At 48.3% G+C, this 17,848-nt stretch overlaps 1 protein-coding gene across 1 annotated transcript in view; it reads right to left on the bottom strand.

The window, feature by feature from the left end:
* CDH13 (cadherin 13) overlaps positions 1–17,478 on the bottom strand; it is a 993,386-nt gene extending 975,908 nt beyond the window's left edge. Inside the window, 1 exon segment of the mRNA NM_001109812.1 lies at positions 17,372–17,478. Coding sequence (NP_001103282.1) covers positions 17,372–17,413 — 42 coding nt within the window. The 5' untranslated portion in view covers positions 17,414–17,478.
* Between the last annotated feature and the right edge of the window lie 370 nt (positions 17,479–17,848).

The following is a 17,848-nucleotide window of genomic DNA, read 5'->3' as shown; positions in this document are numbered from 1 at the left end:
TGAAGGGTAGCAGAATATGCCACCCCAAAATATCCCACTTTGGTAACAGGATTATTTTGAGCTGAAGGCAACTGAAAAGAGGCAGATACAAGAAAAGTTTGCTGTCATCCTCCTTTTCACCTAAAAGCAGGACATAATTTTACAAAGGTGCCATCTTCCCCTCTCTACCAAGGACAAAGGTTAATCCCTGGAGACAGCTTTAGATCCTCCCAATGGAGAAGGCACCGACTAAACCTGCATAGCAAATCTTCCTCTTGTTTATCCTGTTTTTCCTGGGCACCTCCCCATAACTGGCCTCCTCCACACCCTTCTTTCTCTTGTCTTTATCTTAAGATGGTATTTAAACTGGAGTTCTAAGTGATAAATAAATGACAAGCAATAGGATAAATTGGAGTATATGAGGAGGCCATTTGGGTTAAAACTAATTCAGCCTGACTTTGTCTTTCCAAAAGGGCCTGACATGGCCTGTCGAGCATGCATTGTACATCTGCTTTAAATATTTACCGTGTCTCAAAGCCAAGAATGATGCCCCTAAAGGTGGGGATGTAACTTCCTCCCATATTGGCATTTCTTTAAGGATAAGCATCTCTTCCTGGGAACTAAGGATTAATTACCGACCTGCTGTGCTCACCTGCTGACCACCGACCTGCTGACCACCCATCCGTTGTGCCAGCAAAGCATCTCGTGACTATTGTAAAAGGGACATTCCTGTCACATGTGATGCATGCTCTTTGTTCCAAGATGGTCTATAACCACTCTGTACACCCCATTCTCTGGTGCCCTTCCTTCCTTGGGGAGTGAAGGCCCCGGGTTAGTCCTCAAATCTGGCTCATATTAAACTCATCCCAATTTTGGTTTATAATTGATTATGGATTATTTGCATTGACATAAGCCACCTCTGAGAATTACTCATTTTTCCCTGGGTATCTGCCATGTATATATGAGACATATATGTTAATAAATTGTTGGTTTTTCTCTTGTTAATCTGCCTTTTTCCTAAAGAACCCCAGCTAAAGACCTAAGATGGGTAGAGGTGAACTCACCTCCTCTACACAGACCTCCCCAAATGTCAACTCTGTGATGATCCCGGGTCTTCTGGTCTGCCTGTGTAGACAATTTTCACCTAGAGGCAGCCTGTGGACACAGCTCAGGGCCTCACAGAAGTAAATACCCATGGCCATAATGGGACGGAGCAGAACCTTCGGCCCCCACTCCTGTTTCTCTGTGGTCTTCATTTTGTAATCTCCATTTTCTTCGGGGGAGCCAAGTTCCCATCCAGGCTTGGTTTCCCTCCTTCACCCAGAAGAACACAAGGTAGGTCTTTCCCCTACGGCCCACTGGATCTGCAGTTTGCAAACCTGAGCGAGCAGCAGAATCCCCTGGAGGGTGGTCATGAGAAGTCACAGATTGCTAGGTCCACCCCCAGAAGCTCTGATTCAGTGGGTCCCGGGTGCAGAATTTGCATTTCTAACAAATTCCCAGGTGATGCTGACAGTACTAGTCTTGGCGGTTGAGCCCCAGGTTCTGAGACCCCTGAGTCCACACAGCTTGTTTTCCCACACATATCCAGTGAATCACTACCTCATGGCACACTTTATGCAAGAGTTTCCTTACCCCTGGGAGTTTGAGAAAAGCGTTGGAAATGCAGCCTTGGGGAGCACCTCTTTGAAACTCAAATGCACATTAAAGTTTCAGAAACGTTCAGTTATCAAAAGCAAAACACAACCTGGTTCACTTCTCTGGACAACACAGAGTTTCCCAAAATACTAGTTCATGCAACCTCCTTTTTCCAGAACCCTTATTAACCTCCCATGGAACCAGCATCTCTTCAGAATACGCTTTGCGAAACACCGCATTGGAAAAACGACCAGGGAAGGCTGAATCAGACACTCACACTCGTGTGGCTTTGTATGATCTCCTGTTGTTGCCTGGGAAGACTCTAAGAATCAAGGGGAGCCCGGTAGACACCCTGCCACATGGGAGCCGGCCATCTGGGAGACCAGGTCTCAGCCAGAGCCCTTTCAATTCCCAGCTCCTGCCCCAGCCCAGACTCTGGCTGCATCTCTAGATTGGAGACCCAGGAAGGTATTCACAGCCCCTTAGCTTTGCCTTTATAAACCCTTGCCTCCCAGGGCCACAAATGGGTGCCCTGGGCCTAGTCAGGGGGCGAGCCTAGCTGCCCTTTTCCGTTGCACTGCCTGTGGCTAATGGCTTTGTCACTCCGTATTTTAAACATGAAAAGAGAAATACGAATCATCAACCCAAGGGTAAGGGCAGAGAGGAGTAAATTCTGCGTTTAGGGGGCTTGGGAATCAAAGGAGGTCTGGGACGGGTGGCAGGTACTGATGGAGCAGTGTGCTTGGGGTGGGGAGTACTTTATTTTGAGAGTGATGAGTGTAAGGAGCAAGATCTCCTCCCCTGCCTTAGACCTTAGGAATTCAGTTGAACCAGCCAAGGGTGCCAAATGTTCTTAAATTGGGTAAATCCTTTCAGCAATCTGGTATCAACCAGAGTACAATGACAATTAGCATGTCAATTTCATTCTCCCCCTCCCCCTACCTGTCTCTCCCCATTTCTCTCTTTCCTTGCCTCTTCCTCTCTCCCTCTGCCTCGCTCTTCCTCAATCATTTATGCTCATTACTTTTAAAATTCAGCCACACTAACACATCTCCTTCTCCTACAGTCTCTGTCTGGGTCTTAGTTCCAGGACCCTACACCAGAGACACCTGGGGTAGATTGGAATAATAACCAGTGAGACAAAGATGGATCTTAATCCACTTTGCAAATCAGCAAAAGTAAAGAACCATTACTTTATTTCTGATGAGCCAAAGTTACAAATTAATGAATCACATGAAAACCAGTACAGTAGTCAAGCGTTGATTCTGGCCAAGAACTGCCTGGGTCGCTTGCCAGCCCCAAGTTTCTCAGCATCTTTCTAACTCAGTTTTATGATCTCTGAAATGGGGCAGATGGACGATAAAGCCCTTTAGAGGAACAACAGAGTTAATACAAGTAAAGCAAGTGGAATGCCACATGCACATGGTGAGTGAGCACCTGTAGGAAGGGTTGGGTGTGCTCAGGGATGGCACGCGCAGGAGCCCTCAGGTTGGACTGCCCAAGCTTGGCTTGTTTTTCCATTTTATAGAAGCTTTATTGCAACATAATTCACATACTATAAAGTTCAGCCTGTTAAAATATGCAATTCTGTGGTCTTTAGCATATTCACAGAATTGTGCAACCATCACTCCTATCTAGTTCCAGAACATTTCCAACACCCCCAAAAGAAACCCCACACCCATTAGCAGTCACTCCCCAGCCCCCATTTCCCCCAGCCCTAGGCAACCTCTCATCTACTTTCTGTCTCTATAGATTTACGTATTCTAGGCAGTTCTTTCCATTTCGTGGAATCATTCAACATGTGGCCTTTTGTATCTAGGACTACCCGAGTTTGAGTCTCGGCCCCAGAGCTAGAAAGCTGAGTGAATTTTATCAAGCTCTCCTGGAATTTCCCCATCTGTGAAATGGAATTAAAATCATAACAGATACACCATAGAGTCATTAGGAGGATTAAATGCACTCATTAACACGTACACCTCAAGTACTCACACAGGGCCCACTACTTAGACGTCAGCCTCCATTACTGCCACTATTGAGGTATTACTAGTCTCCTGTTCCTCTGCCCCAAGGCACAGGACTGGTGGTGGGAAGCCAAAGATGAACAGAGCACAGACAACATAGCTCTTGCCCTCCCCAGTGCACAGCCTGGTGGGATTACATGATTAGGAAACCAGCTTAATGAATACAGTAAAGTCTTATCATATGCACATTTAACTAATGGAAATCTAGGTCTTCTACCAAAAAGAAAAGGAAAAAGAACAATTTAAATACTGCAATTAACTGCTATAAAATTATATCTTGCATATACTCTTTATTATGCACTGTACATTACTGCATGCATTATACATTGTTACATATTGATTACAATCTAGGGTTGCATACACAAAACCACACACACTGCAATTTAATGGGCAACTTAAGAGATTTCATGGTTAATAGCAACTCTTGTGTTTACCTTAAACCTTGACTTTATAATCTAATCCCTGAGCAAAGTACAAGTCTATTGTCTGTCGATAACAATAACAATTCAGAACGATTCCAGAGGAATGAAATCAACCAACAACAGTCGGTAGAGTTGGGTGTTAGGCTGCAGTAGGTTGCACTTGGTCAACACCCGTTTGCCAAGCACCACTTCTGCCCTCCACAAGCTCATGGTCTCATTTTGAAAATGAACCACAGAAGCATAAGCATTAGAGGTTGGTGAGTGGCAGAATTGGGTTTAGGAAGCAGAAGGAAATAATCTCTCACCCTACTAGCCAACAGGATAGACAGATGTGACAACAGCTGGTGACCTTCCCTGCCTCTTTCCATCGCTTTGCCTGCTTTATCTTTCTCCACAGCATTCATCGCCACCTGGCAGACATCACGTGTGTACTTGTTCATTTTCTTATTCTCTCTCCCTCACCTGTGTGGAAGCACATGAACAGGACTTCGTGTCCACCATTCACTTCCGTATTCCTGGGGCCAGATGAGTATTGAGTGCTCAGTGGGTGGTCGGTAAGATTTGTTGGTGAATGAATGAATGAGGGCAATTATTTAGACAATCTCCACTTTACCCCCATCTTCTGTCCCCAAAACTTCCATAGTCTGTTCCTACAACCTCAACCCACTTATTCTTTAATTGTTCAGATACAGTGGGAATATATTCCACGTCAAAAATGAGGCCCTAAGGTAGCATTCCAGGGCTTTGGCATACTGATACCATCTAGTGGGAAAGAGAGTATTTGCAGGTGGGTGCTCAACCAAATTTGGAGGGCTTACAAAAACAGCAACCATAACTCTTTCCTTTTATCATTAGCGGTACTGAGAAAGTTTCGGGTAACACACAATGGTGGCAATTGGAATCTCGTATATACTCATGCTCTACGCAGGGCACATACTGCCAGTCCAAGCATCTGTCACGCCTCTTTCTTTTTCTGCTCAGGACTTTTCCATAACCATGATTGCTCCCCGAGAGCTGCAAAGACTCAGCTGGGAAGTACAAAGGATTAATGGCCCCAGAGGCAACTCTTGACCAACAGAAGGTGAGCATAGGTGGATATATACCCCAGCCTCTTATCCTGCAGAGGGACCATTCTGAAGTGAGTTTTACATGGTTCTTCTGAGGGGCCCCAGCAGCAATGAGCCCCCATTGCCCACGACAGTACCCAGCTGAATGACATATCCTTTATTGGCTTTCCTTCTTTCTTGTTTCATGTGCCTCACTTCTGTGCCCTAGAATCATCTCTTTAATTAGCTCCCTGCATCACTGTTTGGGGGAACTCAATCCAAGGAAGTGTTTAACACCAACGTATCTTTGAGTGGCAGGAAAGCCTCAGGAATGTAGTCCAGATAATTACTACAAAAGCTAAATTATTATATATTTTAGAGCTTATCTGAGAATGATGTTCCAAAGTTGACTACTAGCATCTTTACCTGGATCAAAGTTAATGCTGAATAATCCAGTGATATGTGGTCCTAACGAAGTACCATCATCCTCATGATGATAAGAGGCGAAAGAAAATGTCTGGTCTCTCTCCCTGGCCTCTGCCCTACCCCAGTTTGGCCAACTAGTTAGGTAGCTAATGGTTTATATCAGAGATTGGCAACTACAGCCCAAGGGCCAAATTCAGCTCTGCTCGTTTCTATAAATAAAGTTTTATTGGAACTCAGCCTTGCTCATTTGTTTACTCATTGTCTGTGGTTGCTTTCATGCTACGCTGACATTGTTGAGTAGTTGCAAAAGAGACCATATATTTACTCTACAGCCCTTTACAGAAAAAGATTGCCTAGCTGTGGTTTAAATCATTGGTTGCCATATTTTTGGATTCCCAAAAGCAAAATTTCAAGAAAAACAACAAATAGAGAATGGATAATATTTGCCAACAACACTTTACCACTAAGGACAAAAGTGCCCTCTGTTTATTAGCCAACTTCATTTCACGAACGACAGGACAATTCATCTCCACAAAGCAGACAGGACACAGCATCAGAACAATGAGCTTTCCATCCCAAGAGAGGGTGTAGACAAGCTCAGAACAACTGCCTATCCCATTTTAATTTGTTTTCATAGCACTGTCACTATCCAAAATTATCATGTTTTCTTATTTTTGTCATCTACTATCTTTCTCCCTCATTAAAACACAGACTCTTACCTATGAGAGCAGGCAATCTTGTCTTTCTTAATCACTGCTGCAAACCCAGTATCTAGCCTCATGCTTGAGATATAGCCCTCGATCAGTGAATGAATGACTTCATCAAATATGGAATGTATAGATTGGGGTGCTCAGATACAAACATCCTGAGAGAGCAGAAACGCAAGGCCCTGTGTGGAGTGGTGCGTCCTGGGCCAAGGGAGCGTGTACATCCATCTGCCTGGGGCTCTGTGTGTGCTCAAGGCTCTATCACGAGTACGGGAAAGGGTGCCAGGCACATAACAGGCACTGAACAAATGTCTGTTGAATCAGTGGCTACCCTAACTAGAGGCACTTCAATTGAATTAAAGGGAAAAAAGAAAACTCTTCTAGTAAAATAGAACTGAACTTCAGGTTAGATTCAACCCAATTGCAACTCACTCCAGACCTGTGTTTCTCGATAGAGCTACAGGCATACGTTGCTCATTTTCCTACGGATTAGGGACAGTTATTGTAGACAGGAGCCCTCAGGAAACACCGGCTTAGACGACAGGGTTCCTTGGCAGCCCTGGGGAGGATTGCGGTCCAGCTGTAGAGCTCAGCACAGGCAGCAGACAGCCAGAGAATTTACCAGCACATTGGAAGCCGCAGAGGAGCCACACCCAGGCTGAGTTCTGGCATCTGTGTGGCTGTTCGTACTGGCACGGCCCTTCTTGCTGGGAAAGCAGGTCATGTGGGTGGTTTGTTTGTTTCTAGTCAAAAGCAAGGACACACACGACCCTGGGCTAACCCAGTTCTGAAGGTCATAACTAGTAACCCAGACGGGAGGTCCAGGGCCCAGGCTCACTCTCAGAGACCAGAGATTCAAAAATGGGGCCACTGCAGACAGCCATGCTGACTCCAGGAGAGCCAGAGAACAAAATAGTTAAGGAAGAGAGTTCTTATACCCTTTGGGGGGATAAGGGAGGAAGCTTTTTGTGTATACGAAGAAGATTTGCCCTGAGCTAACATCTGTGCCAGTCTTCCTCTACTTTGTATGTGGGACTCCTCCACGGCATGGCTGATAAGTGAAGCAGGTCTGCCCTTTGGGATCTGAATCCACGAACCCCAGGCCGCCAAAGCAGAGAGCATGGAGCTTATACACTAGTGAAATATGGAGGCAAATGAGCATGCACAGGAGTCAGAAAAGCATGGGTACAAACCCTGGTCCCAGTTCTTACTGGCTGTGTGGCCTTAGGCAAGTGACTCAACCACTCTGAACTTTTCATTATATATATCATATAAAATGGAGACAAGAATAGTTGCCCCTAAGGGTTGCAGTAAGGATTTGAGATAATACATGCAATTGGCATATAGCAGTAAATTTACTACAGTAAATTGTACTTATTTTGATAGATTTTAAATAATAATAATAATCATAAGCGCTCATGCTGCTGGCATGCACACCCACACACATATTGCCCTCATAAAGCCTCCTGGGAAACAGTTGCTGGGAAGATATATCTAGAAAATAAGGATCCCACCAGATCAAGTGATTTCACGAGGCATGAAATCCCCAGGGGAATGATCTTTGGGGAGTTACCAATAAGGAAATTGTCAAATCCTTCTCCAGGAAGCAAATTTTATTATTTTCTAAAATGTCCGAGCATTTTTAAATACACAAGCATTTTTCCTCTCTAAGTTAGTCCGATGCTCAAGGCCAAGTTCCCATGGTACCTTCAAGCCATAAACTTCCTTGAAGCACAGTGTGTGAAAGTTACCACAACCGGCATTCCTTAAGCATTTGCCGCTCGTGGGACGAAATCATGAGCACACACTCTTCTAACCCTCGCTTACACCCTGCTGGGCAGGCACAGCTATTCTCTCTCTTCTTCAATTAGACACAGGAGGAAACAGAAGAGGAGGGAAATAAAGTAACTTCCCTGAGGTCACACAGCACGCAAATGGCTGGGCCGGGATTCAAACTCACTTCTCAAAGGCTCAGAAGTCTCCCTAACGCTCCTCAGCAGTCTAAAACGCTCGCTCCCCTGGTCCCGGTACACCATAGGCTTGACTCACCTCCAGTGCTTTCCCTCTTGCGGACCAGGACTGTGTTGTACTCACCTCTAGATCCCCAAATTAGAAGACTTTTTGGCATTTGGTAGGTATTAAAAATTGAAAATTTAATTAAAAATTAAAGATGGAAGGAAAAGAGGGCAAAAAGACGGAAGGAAGAGGAGGACACAGCAACCCTCCCCTTCAATACTGCTTTAGCCCCTATTGTTTCCCTATTGTGACAATTCCCAAATTTGTATTATGTCAGCTGTTTACTTTATTGTTTCTTACTGGCTGCCCTCAGTAGACTGCAAGGTCCTGGAGAGCTCCTTCCATGTGCATCCCATTTACCTATGAATTCCCTAAAGGCTTCAACAAATACTCCGCAAGCGGACAACTGTACATCCCTCACCCTGTGAGGATAAGGTACCTACTCTGCTCTTTTTTTAAAGAGAGACCCAGATGTTAGACATTTACCAACACGCCACCACCTAGCACCCCAGTGCAGATTCTCCCACTACACCTAGACACGTAAGAGTCACCAGGGCTATTTCCAATATGCTGAAACGAAGGTTCGTCAGCATTCGCAAAGCGGCTGCCGAAAGTAGCAGATGATTATTTGCTTCATGTAAGAAATATTTCTAGTGCTGCTGATTGAATGTTCAAGAAACGATTAAAGGGCTTGGCAATGTTTCTCTCAAATATCTTTTGCATGAAAAGCCTCAGAGATTGGCTAATTATAGAGGCTACACATGAGCCACTCCACTCAAGGGCATTTCGAGGCCCCCACAGTGCCCATCCCAGGTGCAAGCACGGACTGGATCTGTGGGCATTCGTGCAACAGAGGCCCTGGGACGCCTCTCCTGAGGAGCATTACTGCAGCCTGGCTAACACTCCCACGGAAACGGCCCTCAGACCCTGGTTATGATGTCAAATGCCTGGGTTCCTTGTTTGGGCAAATGGCTCCAGCTTCTTCCCAATTGCAAGAGTCAGAACTCAAGCTCGCGTCCTTAACCCCTCCCTGGCCCTCACTCTGCCAGCTCCAAACCCAGCTGCCAAGCCCTGCCAAGTTCCCCCCAAATGTCTCTTGGGTGCTCTGAGGAGCTTCTTCTCAGCTGCATTGTCGCTCCCTAGTCTAGACTCTTCCCATGATCCCAGGCCTAGCCCAGCTTCTTCCTTCCATTCCCATCCAGCTGCAATGCATTTGCTACACTGCAGCCAGGGTGACCTTTGCAAAATGGAAATCTGACCTTGTCACACCATCCCCTCCCCTCATAACTTGCAATGGCTGTCTATTGCTCCAGGACAAACACCAAAATCCTTGAGGTGGCTGACAAGGCCCCTAAGTCTCTGGCACCTCCTAGCTGCCCTCAGCTCACTCTCTTTGGGCTGTGCGGTGCTTCCTCCCGCACAGGGACTTGCCCCAGGCTGTGCCTTCTGCCTGGAATGCCTTTCCCTGCCCACTCTCTCTCATGTTCCTTGTCTGGAAGCCCCACTGCTCCTCCAAACTGCAGCCAGGGATGCCTCCCAGATCCCTCATCTGGACCTGATGCCTTTCTTACATGCCTTCATTCATTCATCCATATTTGCTGAGTGCCTACTACACGCCAGGCACTGTTCTAGGCTCTGGAGATACAGAAGTGAATCAATCAGACAATCACATGTGCTATAACTGAGCTTAGATCTTAGTGAGGGAGAAAGGGCAAGGACAAGCAAAATACGTGGCACAGCATGACCTCACACAACTGCGTTTCCTTCGGTCATTCCTTCCGTCTCTGTTGTGAATTATTCATTAACGGGTACTGATTTCCTCTGCCAAGGGATCTCTCGGGGTCTGAGCCCCCGAGAGCCGAGACTGGGTCGGCCTTATTAGCAGCTGTACCCTGAGCACATAGTAGGTCCGCCGTAGATATCATGATACTTATTGAATCCATTTGGTCCCAGGTGAATCTCCCTGAAGTCAAGCTGCTTCAGTGCCAGGGGCTTAGGAGAGACAGTCCCTAATGAACACTTGCCTGCCCTCTGCAAAGGCTCCCAGCAGCCTCTCTGGCTGTAATTTTGAATCAGCGCAGGAGTCAGCAAACTTTTTCTGGAAAGGGCCAAATAGTAAATATTTTAGGCTTTGTGGGCCATATGGTGTCAACTCTGTTGTTATAGCACAAGCACAGCCATAGACAATTAGATAAACGAATCGGCATGGCTGTGTTCCAACAAAACTATTTATGAAAACGGGCTGCAGGCAGGAATTGGCCCACAGGCCACAGTTTGCCACCCCTGAGTTCGAGGATCCCAGATGCCCAGCAGCTTACGGCAGTTGAGAGGACAGCCTGTATGGCTTGAGTCAGCTCTGCGTTCTCTGGCAGGGTCCAGCAACTGTCCTCAGACCCTGCACCAGTCGCCAAGGAGATTATCACTGATGCTCAAGCTTCAGGCACTTGCAGGCACCATCTCCTGCAGCACACCGAAAAGCAGCTCCCTGCCACCCCCAGAGGAAAGAGACTTTGGCCTGGAGGCCACATAAGGCGGGGATGGAGGCTGCCACATTCCTTGCAGGGTCCCCAGGCTCGTCCAGAGGCTGAGCTCATTTCCGGGCCCTGCCCAGGCATGTGGCAGGGCTGCTGTCAGCTGAGCAGCTGCTGCCGGCCACCCCAGCCCGGCCTGCGCTCAGCTGGACACACAGGGGCTTTGTGCTGCTGCCGCAGATTGGGTGACACTTGCAGAGGCCTTTGAAACGAGACATGACATGTCAAAATGAGCCTATTGCTAATGCTAACTTTCAGGAATTTGACTTCTGTTGGCAACTGACAGACAAAAAACAATCCCTTTTTATTTTATATGCGTATGTACTTACATTTACCCTGATCGTTGGGGTCTATAGCTACAGAAAACAAGAGTTATTTGAGGCTTACGTGCTGGTATGGGACAAGTGGACAGAATAGTCTAGTACTGTCAGAGCCAGAGAACATTAATTGTAGCATTAACAACATGCGTAGACTGTGGTGGGTGTTAACTGTTAAAACCAGTTACAAAAACAACACACCAACTCCAGTGGGTGCTAGGGGTAACAACGTCTTGTGTATAAACGTGCTCTAGCGGGGCCGGCCCAGTGGCACAGCGGTTAAGTGCACACGTTCTGCTTCTCAGCGGCCCTGGGTTCACCAGTTCAGATCCCGGGTGTGGACATGGCACCTGCTTGGCACACCATGCTGTGATAGGCGTCCCACGTATAAAATAGAGGAAGATGGGCACAGATGTTAGCTCAGGGCCAGGCTTCGTCAGCAAAAAAAAAAAGAGAGGAGGACTGGCAGTAGTTAGCTCGGGGCTAATCTTCCTCAAAAAAAATAAAATAAAATAAAAAAATAAAAGTGCTCTAGGTAACAAAGCTATGAAGCTAACTTTACCCTGAAGTTACAAATGCTCTGAGTGATAGCTCAGTGCTCCCAGAGTCCCTGCAGGACTAAATACAATAAGTTATTGTAATGCTCTGATGACACTCATACCATGGATGAGCAACACTATTGGGATGAGAATGTTCAGGATGCCATTGTCCTCCAAGGGTAGTCTCCTCTTGATATAACACTACATACAGTGCACTGGGACCTACATATTATCCAGGGCTCCCAGAGCCCCTGGGCTGCGGATGCACAACAACGTTCTGTGTGTATCAACACTCTGGTGTACCAGCACTCAGATTGACTCAAAGCTTCAACGTGTCACTTCTCTGAATGTAACTATTCCATGGGGAACAATAGGTGTTACATTGCTCTGGGTACCACCCCAGGTACCCCCAGTCCCCTGTGGCACTGACGGTAATAATATTCTCAAGGAGGAGGTGTGGCCCCCTTGGACATGTTCCTCCAAAGCGTACAGCAATGTAGTTCAGTCAGAACCTTCAAAAAGAGGCTAGTCCCTTCCTTTTCTAAATCGCCGACACTGAGAAATTGGCTGCATTAATTTGATCAAGACTCAAAATTCATGAAATCAGAAATTCCCAACACAAGTGATTATAGGGGCAAGTGGGTAAAATAAGTGAGTACAATGGCTGGGTGAGTAATAGAGAGTGCTGGGGATTGTCGCAAATGCCAGAGGCATGCCCTGCCTAAAAGGAGCAGTCGTGACTCAGCTCCAGTGAAATGTGGCCATGTAGGAATGCAGCTCTAGGGTTGCCTGACTTTCTGACATTTTAAGAAATGCAAGAAACTTGGATATTTTAATGTACAATTTCCAACTTTCAAAACATTTGTACCAAACAAGATACATTCATGAGCCTCATTTGGCCTGTGGCTGCTACTTTGCAATCTCTGCCCAGAAGCCAGAGTTGCAGAATTGAGACGGATGGGCTTCAGCCCCACCAAGCAGATATCTCAAGGTTCAATCTGCTAAGCCAGAGGGTGGCCAGCTCACCTCCATGAGCCCTGGCTCAGTCTGTATTTCATGTTTGAAACGACATTTTTCTTCTCCTCTCTAGCCTGCCCTTAGCTGCCTCTCTCAGTAGAGAAAGAAGTCACTTTCCACCTTAACCCTAGAGTAAAGCCCCTACCGAGTGCCTGGTGAAAGCGCAGGGGACCCCACAGCCTAGCCAGTTATCGTTCCGACAGTCTGCTCGGGTACCGGGAGCCAGACTGGGGTCTCCAGGTGGCTGCCGAGGAGACAGGCTGCGGGGAATTGTATTGGCAGCATCCCTGGGGAGAGTCAGATTCTTCCAGGCGTGTGGGCACCTTGCTGACAGCTAAGTGGAAACAATGCCAAAACCACTGGGCACTTGATTCGATTCTGCCCAACTGACTATTATAATTGGATGACAGACTGATATTTCCCTCTCCTTTTCAACTGGTGCTGGAGGGTGAGGGGATGTGGCTCATGATTCACTCTTCTGGGTAGTTACCCAATGGAGAAGATTATCTTCTTTCACAGACAGAACTGTGCCTGCCTTTTGGCTGCCTAAAGAGCAAAACCAGGTCCAACCAAAGTCAAATGCCAGGAAATTTCAGAACTTCCTCCCATTCCATATTGCATTGTCTACAAACGTCTTTGAAATTTTCCCTGCTCTAATGCTCAGAGGGGGTACGTAGTTGACAAATAAAATAGAACAGAAGCAACCACAATAGGGAATAAAAAGAGAGGAAAGAAAGACAGAGATAGTGCAAAGTGACAGGACTTCTCATTGGTAGAGCTTGTAGCAAACAACTGGGAATAAGGAGAATACTTTAGTTTGGTTTTGATGAGTTGCTACACTGAAGTTCTTTAAAATATGAGCTGTGGAGTCAGAATTTTGTAACACTGTGGATGGAGCCCTCTGCTGGAGAAATTCTTCAACAGGTATTAAAACAAGATCAAAACACACAGAAATGGACACACACAAATACGAGATACTGGTGGCTATTTAGACGATATGACTGTCATTCAGACATGCCTTGAGTCCATAGTTTGTCCTTTTCTTTACGTTCCACTAAACAGAAATTAACTGGACTCCCCAGCAACTGTCTTTTTGGAAGGAAGGAAAGAAAGAAGGATGAATTTCCTAGCTGCACTTTCACCGAAACAGTGAACTTCACGCTGAGACTCAATGTACGCATCCAAATGCTGGTGCTTTTAGATTATACAGTGATGGGGGCCACTGGTTTGTGGGGCAATTTCACTGTAACATATAGAGGAGACTTCTAGAAGGAAATAGATTTTACTTAATTTAAAACCCAAGGGCTAAAGATAGAAAGGGGAGAGGGGAGGGGAACAGAGTACGAAAGATTAGCTGAAATGACTGTTGGGGCTTTTAACACAGACAGTGGCATTACATAAATTCCAGAACACATACTCAGGCTTGCATTTATTAAATCTCTTTGGGACTTGGTAAAATAATTGTTCAGAGGCACGAACTCTACCACTTGGATTCCTTTCACCACTTATATCTCTGTGTCCCTTGTGCTTGTGAAATCTTCAGGCTGTTACGTGTTGAACCCATCTTATGGCAGGTGGTAATCTCTGCCACTCTCAGTCTCTCCTCCTCATCAAAGAGTTTCTGCGAATAAACGCTGCCCTTACAATACAATACGCAAAGTTTCAGGGGCACTAGGAGACGCTGATTCTCATTTAAAATCCTGAAAATCAAGATTCTGACTCCAGAAAGAACTCCCCATTTTAAATCAACATCTGAGAATTCCCTGGAACATTTTTAGTCACTCCCAAGCGACTGTTCTCCAAACCTGAACCGCTCCCTAAAATCCTAATTCTTGGTGGATTACTCATTCATTGTTAGAACTTTTGGCTAGTTGTAAGTGATACCCAAATGGGGGGGGGGATCATATTTATAGCGGAATTTACAGCTCATGCCTCTCTTGGTCTGTTTCACATTCATTATTTATGGTAGCCAAATTCCAGAGGCCACTTCTTGGACAGCCTTTCCCAAAACGCCCCAGGGGAGAAGAGAGGTGACTGTTCCTCAGCTTTGCCAGCTTCCAGCCATTGTTGCTTAGAATTCCTCTTCCCCCTTACGAGATGCCTAAAACAGCAATCCAGCCAATAAACACACAGAGATTGATGGAGTCCGAAGCCAGACCCTTCGTATCACGACTGCGGTGGAAAAACTCACACATGCTGGCCTCAACACCACCAGGCCCGAGTGACTAATTTGCTTTATTACATTGTTTTTCCCTTCCTTCTGTGTACCCTCTGCCTCAGGAAAGTTTTGTTTTGCTTGTTGACTCAAAGGCTCCAAGACTTTCCCCACTTTTCGCCCCGGCACACAGATCTCTGCACTGCAACCTCTTGCCAGTTAACTGAACTGCACCAAAATGATTTCTCTGCGAGGCGCTGGTGCTACCAGGGTGTCAATTACTGCCCTAATGTGGACAATTGCTCCGATTATGCATAACAATCTAAGAGAGAAATAAGTCTCTCAGGGCAGGCAATTCAATTCATTGGAAAACCTCTGTTCCCCATTCTAAAGAAACAGAGTGAGCTGACAGCCTTCAGAACGTACCTGGGCCAGCGGGGCCCTGGGCAAGGAGACACACCAGTTGCTTTCTAAAAGACATCCTGTGAGAAGCCCCTAGTGCATAGGGTTGCTGGGCTCTGTCGTGAGGTTTGTCTTGCTTGAAGGGAAGCATAACTTTGGGTGAGCCCTGGAATCTGAACCAAGGTCAAAGCATGCCCACAGGAGAAAAGGACTGTAAAGTCGTAGGTGAGGCAGTGGTAAACGCTCCCAGACACTGATAGCTCCCAGGGGGCCAGGCCTCATGGTGAGTGCACTACCTAGGACCTCCTGTTGAATACAATCCAATCTGCCTTAGCAATCCTACAAAGGCGCTAAGATTATTTCATAGTGGAGAACCCGGAAACTCAGAGAGGTTAAGCAACATGCCCAGGTGGTACCACTAACATATGGCAGAGAGGATCTGTCTGAATCAGAGGCATCTTTTGACCAACCCTGCTGAATTGGGATACACATAGGCATACACAGCCTCAGGGATAGTTCGAGTCCAGAAAGTCTGGAAAACTGGTTCACAAACAGGCATAGGATTTGTGGCAGAACTTAAGACTACAGGGACCCCAAGAGAGTGAGCCAGCAAAGCCCTGGTAGAAGAGTAATATAACTGGGCAGCCTTGAATGGGGGCTGTGTATCCAGGGAAGAAGGAAGTGGCAAGTGTGCGGGAGATGGCACTGCAGCCAGGCACCTCTGCCTCCAGGCACTATCATCCAGCCCCGACTCCCCACTCTGAGTCATTTCCATGGTCACTGCATCCCTGGGACGCTGGCCCGTTTCCAAAGTCTAACCCCAACACTGACCCAGCAGCCGTCTCCCCTTAGACGGCTGTGGTGCATCTCTGCGTCCCAGCTAGCCCCTGCCTGGGACCCCAGCTGCCCCACTGTCCCTCTTGCCCACAAGCTCACACACATGCTTCTTCCCTTGGCACCCAGGAGTCCTGGCCAGGAACTCAACACCCATTCCTAGCAGCCCCAGGCACTCCGTGTCTCCTTCCCGCCTCTGTCTGGCCCTGCCCTGATCTTACCCACCCACTTGTAGGCTGCTAGCTCATCCCGAGTCCCATAGCTGCCAAAGAGGCCTCAGCGGACTGGGTGGCAGTGCTCTCAGAAACCACAGGCCCCTGAGGAGGGCTGGGCGTGCCCCTCAGCCGCCAGCGCCTCGGGTCTGGCCTCCTCGGAGCGCTGCTTTCCTGAACGCAAACTTCCCGAGATCTCCGAGATGCAGAGGTGGTTGCCGGAGGACCACGTTTTGCGTCGCCCGCCTCTCCTGGGTCGCCTGGCCCTTGCCTCGCGCCGCAGCGCTCCGAGGGTTAACAGGCAGCTGCAGCCCGGGTGGGCAAGGCTTGAACTTTTCTCTGCGCTCCGCGCCCGCCCGAGAAGGCAGCAGAGGCGGCAGTCGGGGCTCGGGGCTGGAGCTCCAGCTGGCTGGACAAAGGGGGCGCGGGGGCTGGGGCCTGCGCCCTGGCTGGGGGACGCGCTCCGGCCCTTCCCGGCTCGAGGTCGGAGAGGGAAAGGACCCCGATGCGGGCGCGGCCGGCGCCGGCGCCCATGAGCGACAGCGGCAGCCGGGCTGCGGCGCTCGGCTGGCCCGAGGCACCTTCCAGCGCGCCACCGGGCTGAGCGAGGGGGCCCGGGCGCCCCGGGAAGTCGGCGGCGCTAGGCCGGCCTCTCCAGCCCGGCAGCCCGCGATCCGGACCCGAGCTGCGTTGCCCTCGCTCGGCGCTGCGCTGGGGGAAACCACGACTCCTTGGAGTCGCCTCCAACTCGGTCTTTCTCCAATGCATGAGCCTCCGGGGGAGGCGAATCAAAGTTACCCCACTTGATGTGGGCGAGAATGTCCTCCCGAGTGCAAAATAAAAGGAGTCGGGAGCTCTCCCTCCTTCCCCGAACGTACACACACACACACGTACGCACACACAGACACACTCAAAGCCCAGCCGGAGTGGGAAACCAGGGACCCCCAGGATCTCCGGGGCTGAGAATGCCCTCTTTCCGATCCCCGGGCTGTCTCCGCCGCCGCGCCTGGAGTCCCCTGACCCCCGAAAGCTCCTTCGCCGTGCCCGCGCCAGGCGATCGGAATGCAGAAACGGGGCTCGGGGCGCGCCCGGCAGCCCCTCTTCCCTACCTGGGACAGGAGAACGCACAGGAGCGGAGTTCTCGGCTGCATTTTGCCCGACTAGAAGCGCCCGGCGGCGTTTTCATTCATGCACGCGGCTGCACTGAGCATATTTTCCGTGGGAGCCAGGCTTTGAGGAGAGGCTCTGCCTCGCCAGCCAGCCAACTTCCCAAATAGATCAGCGGCAGCATCACGAAAGCATTGGGTAGAGGCTGATGACCAGGACCAATGGCTTTACAAGACGGATTCCTTCATAAGACTCCCTCGTTTTGCATGGCAGATACAGGGCGAGCACCTCGCGCAGAGCGAGCCCCTCAGAGGAGGCAGCCCGTTTGCTTTTTTGGACTGGTGGGGCTCAGCCTCACAAATCACGCTGGGCAACTCCAGCCGATTCCACTTTTCCAGGGAATGCAATCGCACCGGCGACTGGCAGCCACTTCCAGCCCAGTGCAAAAAATTTCTCTTTATTAAAATGTTAATAAGATC

The sequence above is a fragment of the Equus caballus genome, chromosome 3 (genome assembly GCF_041296265.1).
Source record: "Equus caballus isolate H_3958 breed thoroughbred chromosome 3, TB-T2T, whole genome shotgun sequence".
In the NCBI taxonomy this organism is placed as follows: Eukaryota; Metazoa; Chordata; class Mammalia; order Perissodactyla; family Equidae; genus Equus; species Equus caballus.
The sequence above is the reverse complement of the archived record's forward strand: the minus strand, read 5'-3'. Positions and strand labels throughout refer to the sequence as shown.